General features: G+C 43.9%; 1 protein-coding gene across 1 annotated transcript in view; it reads left to right on the top strand.

The window, feature by feature from the left end:
• The window catches only part of wdr7 (WD repeat domain 7), a gene marked incomplete at its 5' end in the record, with an annotated part of 110678 nt that overhangs the window by 17482 nt on the left and 79563 nt on the right, over positions 1-13633 (top strand). Inside the window, 4 exons of the mRNA XM_079289944.1 lie at positions 2011-2225; positions 9702-9935; positions 10125-10418; positions 11942-12138. Of these exons, the coding sequence (XP_079146070.1) occupies positions 2011-2225; positions 9702-9935; positions 10125-10418; positions 11942-12138 (940 nt within the window). The remainder of the gene's footprint in view (positions 1-2010; positions 2226-9701; positions 9936-10124; positions 10419-11941; positions 12139-13633) is intronic.

Genomic DNA, 13633 nt, shown 5'->3' with positions numbered 1-13633 from the left:
AATGGCAACCGGCGGAGAGGGTTGTCCGCCAACCGCAAGGTCACCGGTTCGATCCTCGGCTGCACCGTGTCCTGTGTTGTAGTGTCCCTGAGCAAGACACTGAACCCCTAACCGGGCACCTGCATGGGCAGCCCACTGCTCCCTATATACAGGGATGGGTCAAATGCAGAGAATAATTTCCCCACTGTGGGACTAATAAAGGAATGTTTCTTCTTCTAATGCAATTTCATGTGCTTCAGATGTTCTTTGTAAGATTATGTATCCTTTTGTACGAATTAGACCAACTCGATGTGACGTGTTAATCGGGGTTTTGTCTGGTCACTTTTTTCACTGTGGCCGAGCTAGCTGCTTCCCCGTGCACCCAGCCTTTCATGCTAAGCTAGGCTAACCGCGGCGTGTATCGAGCTCCGTACTTAAACAAAAGGTCTTGAGAGCGCTAAGCACAGGATCCAGCCACGGTGCCTTAAAGAAATATATGGATTTCATAATTTTGGTAATTTGATACTTTTCTGCTTAATGTCCAGCTCTACGACACACTTTAATGATCACAGTCCCGCTCTTTGGAGGAAGAACCATTTTGCAATCATGCCAGTATTGAGACGCTAGATTTGGAACTGCATCATATAGGGATGAGTTTGGATTGGATGAGGTACTTCTCCTGTGAGTCGGGCTGAATTGGAGCAAATCGGTGGAGCCCAATATCAGATTAACTCCCATGATTTTGGAACGTCATATTCAGCCATCGCATTTGTTCACTCACATGTAGGAGTGTGTCCATGCTGTTGGCCGTGTAGTGCACCTAAGTAGGACGAGATTTCTTTCTGTCTGCGGCCGTCATCTCTCTTTCTCCTCATTCCTATCACACACTTGCTCTCCTTATCTATCACTCTCTCTCCTTGGCCTTGCACTCTCCTCTTTATATAAATTTTCCAATCTCCCACTCCGTGTGTCTGGATCCCCGGTATCATCTACTGTCTCTTGAATATGATTCAGGTCACAGATAGTCCTCTCCGCTTCTGACTGCAGCAATTCTCTAGCTGTACAGAGAGAGAGAGAGAGGCTTAGAGAGACATCATTAGCTGACATCAGTATCGCTCTGGTATTGAGTGAGAGAAGAAGTGGTACCATTACACCTGTGTGTGTGTGTGTGTGTGTGTGTGTGTGTGATGAAGGGCCTGTGAGCCATGGCCCTATTACATGTCCAACGCCTGAGTACACACACACACACACCTTCCTCAATTTCACACTTAGCTACCCTGCAATCTCCTAGTTCCACAGCTCATTCAGGTCGCATGTGCGCACGCATGCACGCACATGTGGCTTGTCATCACTCGAAGCTAATGTTACCTCCGTGCTGTGCCGTGCACACACGTTTACTGCGGATTGTGTTGCCATGGTTACAGCGAAACAGAGGACGGAGGAAGCAGAAGAGGGAGAGATGGGATTAAAACATAGTGTGCCCAACATATCTCGTGCCTGCGTGTTAAAGCAATACGAACAAGTCTGAGCGTGTTCTTCCTCCTATACCAGTATGATAATGTGTGTAGCTGTACATTTCTGTAACGCTGACACAGCGCTGTGGAGATAGGTCTGGTCATGCGAGACCAGTCATTAAGTGTATTCTTTTTGGTTTTGAATTTATGCTGAGAGTGGTGAAGCCAAACACTATTCCAGCGCTGCAGTGAATACATGTGGTTGATGAAAGGCCAGGGAGTGTCTAAAATCTAAATGGTTTATCCTCTGAGGAGCCGCGATGTGATCAATAAACTTCCTCTCAAAGCTGCCAGATATTTCGGAAGTTGTAAATATTTCCTGAATGAGGCACAAGAGGAAAAAGTTCAGGAGGTCACCAAAAACATCCTCTTGGGACCAGGAGTATCTCGGGGGAACCAGGAGATGTTACAATACAACTCAACCAAATAGTTGATTCGTTGCCGGTTATTTGCCCCAAGGTTCGCCTGTTTCGAGGGTTTTGGGGGACATGTTTGTTGACTTCGTCTGTGTTTGCAGGAGCCCTGGACCGCTGCGTGATGGGCATAACTGCGGTGGACATCCTGAATGCCTGTGACGAGCTGGCCCCGGCCACCGTGGACGCCCTGAGCCACTCGGCCGTCAACCTGAAGCAGGCGATGACTCGCCGCAGCCTGGCAGCGCTGAAGAACATGGCCCAGCACAAGCTGCAGACGCTCGCCACCAACCTGCTGGCTGCAGACAACGCTGAAAAGGTACAGACACGCGACGAAACGGTCCCACTGCAGCAGAGGGGAGGCTCTGTGTGGTCAATGACTTCAGCTCTCTGACATGTGCGCCAGTGCTGCAGCATTAGACAATTCTTTATATTGTCAACAGAAAATCAATTGCTGTCATTTGCTAATCAGACATACGAAACATTCTCTAGGTCGCTTCTCAAAAACCAGGATTTGTTGCCCTTTTTTTGTCATGATTATAAATAGTGTCTATGGACAAAACAATCAATCTGAAGATGACATTATGGTTCCACAAAACTGTGATGGACGTTCAAGCTCCAGGTATGTCGGTTCACACCTGGCCTTAGAACGCCTCACACCATGTGAGTGACCACTTGATCTGATCGCAGCTTCACCGCTTTATGAAAGACCCAAGAACAAATGCATTTTTGATTTGATTGAAAAATATATCTAAAAGCATACGCAAATACATATTCATTGAAATATGGATAACATAAGAATAGTTTAAGGATAACTTTCACGTGAAAGAAAACAAAAAGAATGAGGCTGCAGGCTGAAGAATTCACTCGGCTGACTTCTAATGTTGAGTTAGTCAGAACTGATTTCTGAGGCTCTTTCTGCTCATGTCTCTTTCTATTTCATTCATCAGAAACCAGACAATACCTTTTTAAACACACACACACACACACACACACACAGAGTGGCTGGTCAGCTCGGTCAGATAGATGGCTGAAGTCACAGACCAATTAAAACTCTGCTGGAGACGAACCAAAGGTCAACACTACGGCCACTGTGTGTGTGTGTGTGAGACAAACCCCTGGTGTCTCCCAGGGAAGGATGAACTGTCTTAAATGTCAAAAGTAAGTGCAGTGTTTCTTTTCTCTGAGCTGGACTTTCCAGAGAGCTGCTTCAGTGGTTTAAAGGAGGAATCCGCCTGTAGCAGAACGGACTTAATAGTCCGTTACTCTGCGTTCAGACTCTGCGTTAAAGACTCTGTCTTTAAACCCAAAGATAATGTTCATTATTATTGTCGTTATTATTACGCTGTAATCTTTGTGACGACCTTGTCCTTCCAAGAACTGTTCAAATCTCTTTTGAAAATTGGAAAACTATGCACAATAACGCAGTGGCGGGCCGTCAGGGCCTACAAGGCCTTCTCTGCGGGCCTAACCAGAATCACAAAGCTATCTATTTTATAATTCAATAATTTTTCTTAAATGCACTACATGTATTATATTTTATCAAATTATTTTTCCCATTATCTTATTGTCTCATTGCACAACTACCGTCTTCCTCAGTTGCTCTGCTTCCAGTGCAGCTTGTTTTAAGTAGAGCTTTTATCCAATCAGATCTCACCTCTGTGTCTCTGGGTAAGAACAGAGGGACCCGAGGCCTGCAGACTCACAAGTGAATCCATGTGCAGCTTAAAGTAAATGGGGACGATATTGTTGATTGTCATATTCTTCAACCAATCAGGTCTTTAGTTTGACATGTTGAGTGTATTCTTCGACGTGTCAGCGCCTGCTAGCCGGACTATAATGACGTCAGCATTACGTGCAGCTCAGTGCCCATGTACAGCTCTTGCCGCGAGGTGCAGAGTGTGCTGTGATTGGTCAGTGGGCGAGCACGTGACTATCGTGACACGAAACTTAACAGCAGAGGCTTAGTCGGGTAGTGAATCACATCATGTGATGCAGCTCAGCCAATCAAATATGGGCATTCGGACTGAGTGAGATTACCACACACCATGACACGGGGCTGATACGAGGAAAGACATTGCAGAGCAGTACGTACAATGTTCAAGGTGTGAAAGTAAAATCCTAAGTCAACCTCTGCTTGTCATTAAGGAGTGATTGTGGGTCCCACAGCCCGACCAACTGAGAACCACTGTCCTCCATGAGCACAGAAAACATGATATTTTCCTGAATATAAGCTTCTGCATTTTCCAAATGCTCTAGTACTATTCAAACGTATTGTAAGTACATAGGTACGTACATTTAATACGTACATAGTTATAGCCTTAGAAACTAATAACTGTGGCGCCATCATGTGGTTATAAGGTGGTATTTCAGCTGCATGACAACAGTGAAGGCCCAGGTATAAAATGCATGGCCCGCCACTGCAATAACTGCAGTATATTCCATCACACAAAATACAAATCAGAGATGAGTCGCTCACTGATGATTGCTGCTCAGTGCTGCCACCGGTGGTGGGAAGCTGTACAAAGACAAACATTTTATTGAGGAGCTATAATTTTTGAATTTACACGGTTTGTATTGACTTTGATGGGTGAGACCTTTCTTCGTCGGTGCAATAGCTTTTTGATGCTCTAAATGATGCTCAGTTTACAGTTTTTATTGTTATTATTATATCATAGTAATTATCAACATTGATCAGTATTTTACAAAAAAATATATTTTTTGTCTATGTCGTCTACCATTATTCTTAAAGACAATACATCCCCTTAATGTAGAGTGATTGGCTCAAATCAATTATTTCCATATTCACACAGGTTTGTACAGCAGCACAGGAACAACATTACTGTTCCAGTGTTAGGACTTCATTTTGAATACCAGCTGATACATTTGGTCTATTGTTAGGTTTAATAGCTTTTTTTATGTCACATTTTATCCATAAAGTGCGCTGCATTTGAAAGCTGCAGACAAAAGTTTCCCTTCATGGCGTCAGTGCGCCATGTCTTCAATATGTCACAGTTCTTACAAATCACGTTCAAACGACAGGCCGTCTGCGTCGACCCCTCAGAGGATCACAGGTTCACTTGTCAGTCTCGGATGATCTGATCTGCCCTGATGGGGTAAGCCCCGCCCACCTGGGCCTCCCTGCACAGAAAACAAACGCCGTGAATTATTTAGTGTCTGAGCAGCGTTTAGTTCAGCCGCTCGTACAGTTTGACTTTTACAGTCCGACTTGGAATCCATTTAGCTCAGCGCTCCTGCTCCTCCTCCTGTTGTGTGTCTTTGTCCTTCTCCTCTTCCACCAGATGACCTTTGTGTGTTTCTTTTTTCACTCCGTGTGTCTGTGTTTATTCTCGGTGTCTCCTCTGGTTTTTTCCTGCAATAACTGCTCATAATCACAGCACCTTTCTGAAAAGGGCAACACACAACAGCTGCAATCCGTTCCATCAGAAAGGCATCATTGTTGTTCTCTGTTCAGCCTCCCGCCTCGGTGTCATTTCTCTCTCGTATCTCCTCACATTATGGGTCAGAACGACCCACTCTCCCCGCTGTGTGCTCCCCCACTGTGTGTAATGACAGATAATGACCGGGAAATGTCAGACTATCAAGTCCAAACACTACTCCCGTGTGTGTGTGTGTGTGTTGAAGGAACATGTGAACCAGTGTGTTCCACTGATGTGGTTATAACTGTTTTTGAACAACAATGGAGCTCTATGACGAAGGGGACTGAGTTAAAGGATTAGCAATGAGATACTTGGAGCTACAGATACTAGATGTGGTTGGAAGATCATTTGTCAGCTACTCGGCCTTCCTTCACTGCTACCTGACCCACAGGCTAGCTGTGTTCCCAGAGTCACACCCCTCTACAGGAAGCAGCAGTCTTCAACAACAGGAAATGAAAACACGCGTAAGAGTTTCAAGATCATTTTTTTAAGATAAAAATGACATGATTTTTAAGGCCAAGCGACAGTGTGCTGATGTTCATGGCCGGGTCGCACAATTAATCTAATATTAACCTCTGATCCCGATTTTGGCTTCTCGCAATTTAATGAACACGATTGCCTGCGACACTGACGTTTGAAGTGCTCCGCTCATAGAAAACTCCGCCGCATATCAAAATCAAGCGCTTCCATGAACTAACAGCCAGCTACCAAGTGGGCGGTCCAGAGGTTTTGGCTTCATTTGCGGCCGCAGACCGGAGTAGAAGAGTTATTGCCTGCTGTATGTTACTGGTTTTAAAAAAACACAATTCAGTTGAAGAACAATTTTATTTTAAATCCTATTTCAATCTAAAGATTTGTACGTCAGCAGAAATGTAGCACAACAAGGAAGTGCAAGCAGCGCTCCGTTGATTTAAATGTGAAAAATATTTTGTCCCTAAAATCAAATCAATGAATAATCGTGATAAAAATCGTAATCTCAAGATTGATTAGAATAATCGTGATGATCATTTGTGGCCATAATCGTGCAGCCCTAATTCATCAAAGCAAGGGTGTTTCTTTCTTTCTTTGAATTGAAGTAATTGAGTATTGATTGCTACCTTCGATTTGCATGACTTGTTTCTCTATGCAGATGGCCATTAGACAATAATCTAGTTAAATGTGGAAGTGTGTAAATCAGTGTTTCATAGAAAAATGTATAAAAACTGTTTGTATTTGGTGTTTGTGCATCTGATGTCTCTATACAGTGTGTGTGTATGTACGTGTGTGCGACTCACGAAGATGTTTGTGTGTGACTGTTTGTTGGACTCCAGTGGTGTTTGCCAGAAGGGCTCTGCAGAATGATGACCTTTAGGCCGGCTGCCCAGGAGCTATAGGACACTGTGTGTGTGTGTGTGTGTGGATATGAAATTTAAATGAAATGTCAGTTTTTTCAAAGACAGTCCGGTGCACCAAGGAGATCTCAAGAGACACTTTTCTAAATTTGCGTAAGTAATTTAGTCAGAAGACATGGTCAGTATCTGGCAGGTCCACAGCCTCAGACAATAACATGTGTTATTGTCTGTGTGTCGTGTGGCTGATCGCCTTTAGATGGCAGTGTTCATCCACCAAAATAACACCACACACACTCACACACACTCAAACATGGGTATGAGGCTCCGATATCTTGGCTTTTCCCAGGTAAAAAAAGAAAATCCAAGAATTCGAACAACCATGTGTTGTGAGTGTTAACTGAGGTGTTCACAGCTAAAATGTCAGCAAGCTTTCACTCGCTATATTTCCCCTTTAGAATACCAGTGCACGCACGGTGCTCTGTTGGAAGTCTATGTGGCAAAGATTTGTGCTAGAATCAACCGGCTCTTTGAATTACTAAATAAATACATCAATAAATAAACTCTGTGCAGGAGGCAAAGCAACAATGCGGTACAGTGGGTGATTGCATTTACACCCCTCATTGTTACACACACACACACACACACACACACACACACACAGACAGAAAGTGACAGAGAGCAGCAGCATCATGGCTTTGACAGGAAAGTCTTCCCTGAGGGTTGAGGTGTGTGTGTGTGTGTGCGTGTGTCTGTGTGTGTGTGTGTGTGCGTGTGTCTGTGTGTGTGTGTGTGTGTGTGTGTGACCCAGCTGCAGGTGTATTGTGTCTCTCGGGCAGTCAGAAGTCTCTACTGCTAAATATTGTTCTGTCTCTCTCTCACAGTTCCAATCAATGAGCTTTAATGGCACAAAAGGTTAAAATAACGTGTTTCCTAAACCAGGAAGTGCAACACAGAGAATTACTCATGATTTTATCATCAACAACAACAGTACCAACATGGAGAGTTTGCCTAAATCTGAAGCGTTACGAGGCATACAGAAACAAGTGTCTCTTACATTCTTCTTTCCTGCGTTTGACCGTAGTCTGGCAGCGTTGTGCTAAAGCAGCAGGTCTGCAGTGTGAACATGGTGCTTAAACACTCAGTCAGTTGATTGATTGGCCGATCGACCGAAGTGATTTATGAAACCAGCTTCTCCCACGAGAGCATTTGCTGTTACTTCCTGTTTTGTTTCATCATGAACTCTGGGATTGTTGGTTGGACAAAACATTCAGCGAACATCAACCATTGAAGGCAACGCTCACTTTATGCATCGTAACGGTGAAAACATAACCGAACGCAACATAATCGGTGAAAGAAAACAGAACGTACAGTACATGCATACAGACGAGTAAAGTGCAACTAAAGTTGAACAGACATCATGTGATATGATAACGCACACTACACATTTGAATGTCTGTATGTACGCGTGTGTGTGTCATTCGCATATCTCGAGAACCGCTCATGCGATCTTCACATTTGGCGGGTGCATTGTTTTGGACCCAAGGACGTGCAGTGTCAAAGTTCACACACGAGATACATTAATAAACAAGCAAACAGCGCTCTGGGCTGCGGTTGGGGGCTAACGTGCATCGCTCCAGCTGAAGACTCACTAAACACATCGTTCCTCACGCAGAAGTAAAGGGCTACAAAGTTTGGAATGGCAAATAGAAAAACCTTCATGAAACGTCCAGCTTTGCCCTTTCCCTCCTTTTACCTTAATCACTCCTCCCTCCAACAAGATCACGCTGTCTGATTGCCATCTCAGGTCATTACCATGTAAACAAACAGCACTGTTCTACATACAGCTCCACGCAGGTGTCTCTGCTAACACGATTCAAATCGAGCAGTGTTGGAGTATTGCTGGCACTTACGGCTAATGGGTTCTGCGCGTGTGTGTCTGAATGACGCTCTTTGTCTAAAGGGATGACCACTTTATGTCATTATTCTCTGAAGTGGTAACAATGTTGTATTTTTCGTAGGGATCTGTTATTCCAGCTCCACGAATCAGTTTATTTTATATTTACAATATATGACGTGTGTCATGTGATGGCTATTTACCGTCTTTCAGCACAGAGATTTGGTTTAACGGGACATTTCCAGTTTAAGTGCCAGATATTTCTTGGAGGAGGAGACCAAAGCAGAGGTAAAGGGAGAGTGACCATTGGGCTTCCATTCATCAGTCCGCCGGGTGTGGAAGTAGGCAGCTGTTTGCCAACATCGAAGCTACAACTTTAGAAGATGTTGATATGTCAGCCGTTGTTTGTTCCGGGTTTGCTTCGCTGCCCCCATGTGGCCACAAAATCAATTATTGCTTGAAGGAATTGTGACCAACAAACGTGCTGACCGGGACATTTTACAGTTCAAAAATACTTCCACCAATTTTAGCCATGAAGATCAGTTTGCTGGTCATGGTCACTGCCATCTGTGAAAATAAGGGTGTTATGTCCTCTGTGGCACTTTAAGTCTGAGAAAATAACCCTGATGATGTCATTGTGATGTCATCAGTCACTACCTCCGTTTGGGATTGCAGGCTACGAATGTACAACAGAAAGCCTTCGCTACAAACTGGGAGATTAACAGACCTGGTGTTAAACAGACAGGTAGGACGAACAAAAAATACTGTCCAATTGCATTGTGGGAAATGTTTGAGCATAAGCTGTACTAGCTTTCTGATTCTTCCTTTTCTTCCCTGCAGTATTAGCAGACTCTGTCTCTCGTTATTTAAAAGCTGTTATTACGAAGCACAAAATTCAGGAAATGTTTCGCACACTTGAGTTGAGTGTCGCTTGTTTGAGGGGAAGACAGTGGCCAGTCATCAGGAAGACACAGAGACTGACTGTTAAGGTGACCGATGGACTATCTCCCAAGAGGGAGCTCAAAACATTTTCTTTTTCTACAGGAACAAATCACACTGTTGGCAAAACATGTCTGTGTTGGAAACACTTTTTTTTTAACATACATTTTTGAAAATCCTCTCTCTCCCAGGGTAACCTGCCGAAATACTCCCACAATGCCCTGGTGGTCCAGGCCATGAAGACCAACCTGACGGACCCCGACATGCACGTGCTGTTCTTCGACGTGGAGGCGGTGATCATTCAGCTGCTGACGGAGGAAGCCCAGAGACCGAGCCCCACGCTGGTGTCTCCAGAGATGCTGCAGAAGAGCCAGGCCGGGGCAGACAAGGGGGGGTCCTTCCTGGCCAACAAGATCTTCAAACAGGTCAGTAAGCACAAGAGGGGAAAGAAGATGAAATATGTCAGTCCGGGACAAGCAATGTCGTCATGTTTGGAATCGGCCAAAGGATATAAAAAGATGAGTCATATGATGGATTTTGTCTTCACATTATCAGGATTTTATTCTTCTTGTCCTGTTCTTATCCTAAATGAACTTGCCTCCTCTCCAAATCAGGTAAAGGAGACGATGAAGGAGACCATCAAGGAGCACCTGTTGGACGAGGACGAGGAGGAGGAGGAGGAGATGAGGAGGCGGGAGGAGAAGTCCAAGTCTCTGAGTCTGCTGGAGTACAACCTGACGATGGACACGGCCAAACTCTTCATGTCCTGCCTGCATGCCTGGGGCCTCAACGAACAGCTGGACGGCATCTGTCTGGAGCGACTGGGCATGCTCAGACCACACTGCCCCATCTCCTTCGGCCTGATCTCCAGAGGAGGTCACATGTCCCTCATGCTGCCCACCTTCAAGGTACTCGTCTGTCTGGCTTCACCTGGGTTCACTCTCTTCAGGATTCATCGGGCTGATGCAGACCTCTGACAAATCATGACTAAATATTAGGGGTGTAACGATGCGCGTATTCGTATTGAACCGTTCGGTACGAGGCTCACGGTTCGGTACGCATGACGAACCGAATACGTTTGAATAAAAAAAATAAATAAAAATCCAGGTAGTCCCATTGAGATTAAAAATCTCTTTTGCAAGATGTAAGTAACAATACTACATAACATTAAGGAGCAGTTTTTGTTTTTGATGCTTATGTGTTGCTAAGAAGACACCCCAGAAGATGGGTCACTCAGGTATAGTTCCATCATTGTTCAAAGTCAAAGAATAACTTTATGATGTTAGTTGTAATGAATAAATATATTTTTAAATCAAGTACATTTCTCTGCATTTATAGTTTTCTACTGTACCGAAACGTACCGAACCGTGGCTCCACTGTATCGTACCCAACCGTGAGTTTTGTGAACCGTTGCACCCCTAGTAAATATGTATTTAAGAAAAACACAAATGATTAACAGATTGAGAGAAATTAATTAGTGACAATTTTGATGATTGATCACGTTGACGCCTGACGTTAGCAGCGTGGATGTGGGGATTTTTAGTTTTTTTTGTAAATGTAATCACTGTTTATTTTTGACTATTTCAGCATCATTATTTGTGTCAATAAAAAGACAATCGTAGACTAACTGACACTGAAATCAATAATTAGTGTCCGAAATACTAAATGCCACTTGGTTCTTAGTTCCAAACTAATAATGAATTGATAGAAGATGGGATCCTCTTCTGTTTCATACATTCATATCCAATCACAGTAGTCCTGCCCTAAAGCATCCCCTGCTTTATGGTCTGTTTGACTCTAAATGGACCATCATTGACCAAATGAACATCATGGTGTATTGAAGAAGACTTGAAACGAGAGATTGAGACCATAAACTCATGTTTACAATGTTTACTGACTGAAGTGAGAAGTAGAGTCCTTTCTCAATCAGAGGAGTCGCCCCCTGATGGTGAGTAGACAGAATGCAGTTTTAAGACACTTTCGCATTGGCTTCACTTTGCACACCCAGATTTATCCCCTTGCTTCCAACTTGTTCTGCCAAGTTGTAATTATTTTTACTACTGTTAGTGTCATTTTATTCATACAGCAATAAGCAAAACAATTTTACAAAGGGCTTTACTTTAAATGATAAAAAAAATACAACAATAAAACAGTAACACAATAACAATAAAGTAATAGAAAATGAAGGAGTTGGCTGCTGCTTCCTTTTCCGAATGATCACAGATCACCTTCTGACATGGCAGTAATAACGGTATCAGTGAGATTATGGAGCACGTGTGATTATCGACTGAACACCAGCAAATAGCAAACTCAGACAACACCCTGTTTAAAATGTTCAAACACAGGACCGCTCACTCACATTGACCCGTTAACAACGTGCACCAGCACTTCCAGGGGTTCCCTGGTTCATTTGTCCGCCTCTGTTTCCCAGGAGTCTTTGCTGCGGCAGTTGTCCCTGGCGACTGGTCTGAAGCTGACCCTGACGGACATCGTGGGGAAAGGGACGTACGGCGTGTCGAGGGCCGTCACCACACAGCACCTGCTCTCTGTAATCTCACTGGCCAACACCCTGATGGGCATGACCAACGCCACCTTCGTCGGAGAGCACATGAAGAAAGCACCAGTCAGGTAACAAACAGACGTTAAATATGCTTTTCTATCTTTTTTTATTTTTATTTAATAGAGATGCAGGAGAGGTCTTAAAAAGTCACATCTTCTCTGGAGTTGGTGGAGACCAAAACACGACTCCACTGGGATTACGATGTTGTTCTGCAACTGTTTGCTAACATGGCAGCCATAAGAGCGATGATATGTCCGAGGGCTTTGTTATGAAGCTTTGATGGGGAGCTCTTCTGCCCCCAAGTGGCCTAAAACCCAAACAAACATCCGTTCCAGATTAAAGCCCAGTAAATATCAAAATCTCAGGAGTTTATTTTGCAATAATGACGCTCTGGCGCTCTGTTCATCTTCCTTTACGAATGGTTAGAGACGATTCGATCAGAAGGATAGCGCTGGTTGTTTTTTGTAGAGTGTGCATGTGTGAGAGCTGTCCAGGGTGCTGAAACGCAGCGGAGGAGAGGACTGTCTGTAGGACAGACGGAGCTCAAGCCTCGTGGTCACACCGGGGTTCTCATCACATGAAGAAAGAAGCAGCGATTATGTGTGAGAGTGATCGATACTGTTGTAAATTGCAGACAGCTGCAGTTTTTGAATGGTTGAATAATTGCTCTGTGCGTTTGGTTCCGTTGCTGAAGTTAACGTACTTGTTGCAAAGGTTTGTGATTCAACTCGAGAGGTGGATTATAACGAAGGGGAACAAAGCGATGAATGTAAGTCAATGGTACGGTTTACTTTGCTAGCATTGTCTCTACAAATGCATACATGACTTTTGTAGCAGTATCTCACAGTGGGTGTGATTAGCCTCGTTGAAGACACTTCATTGTGTTAGTGAAGGGGCTTAAATGTGGTGGTTTACACTCATAAGAGTCAGTGGCAGGTAATGATCCCAGCAAACCTGACTGGTATGAAAAGTTCACTCTAGATTTGTCAGAAGGCCAAGTTGTCCGCTTTGTGTTATTGATGTTCCGGCTATTCATCCTAAGCATGGGAGAGGTGGTTTCATAGATAATAATAGCCATAGACTGCACATCTTTACTTCAGACTTCCACTGAGAGAAAGATGTTAGTGTGTGGTGCCGTCTGTCATACCAGCTAGAACCCTGCTGGATCTGGAGTCGAGAACTTTAACCCACGCTCTTCAGATCTGGATTCTCCAGTCTGAAAACACACACCTCTAATCTGGCATCAGTAGGCGTGTAACGGTACGCGTATTCGTATTGAACCGTTCGGTACGAGGCTCACGGTTCGGTACGCATGACGAACCGAATACGTTTGAAAAAATAATAATAATAATAATTTTTTAAAAACCTTTATTTAACCAGGTAGTCCCATTGAGATTAAAAATCTCTTTTGCAAGATGTAAGTAACAATACTACATCACATTAAGGAGCAGTTTTTGTTTTTGATGCTTATGTGTTGCTAAGAAGACACCCCAGAAGATGAGTCACTCAGGTATAGTTCCATCATTGTTCAAAGTCAAAGAATAACTTCATGATGTTAGTTGT

The sequence above is a fragment of the Melanostigma gelatinosum genome (assembly GCF_949748355.1).
Source record: "Melanostigma gelatinosum genome assembly, chromosome: 18".
NCBI lineage: Eukaryota > Metazoa > Chordata > Actinopteri > Perciformes > Zoarcidae > Melanostigma > Melanostigma gelatinosum.
This window is presented reverse-complemented; position numbering and strand designations above follow the sequence as displayed.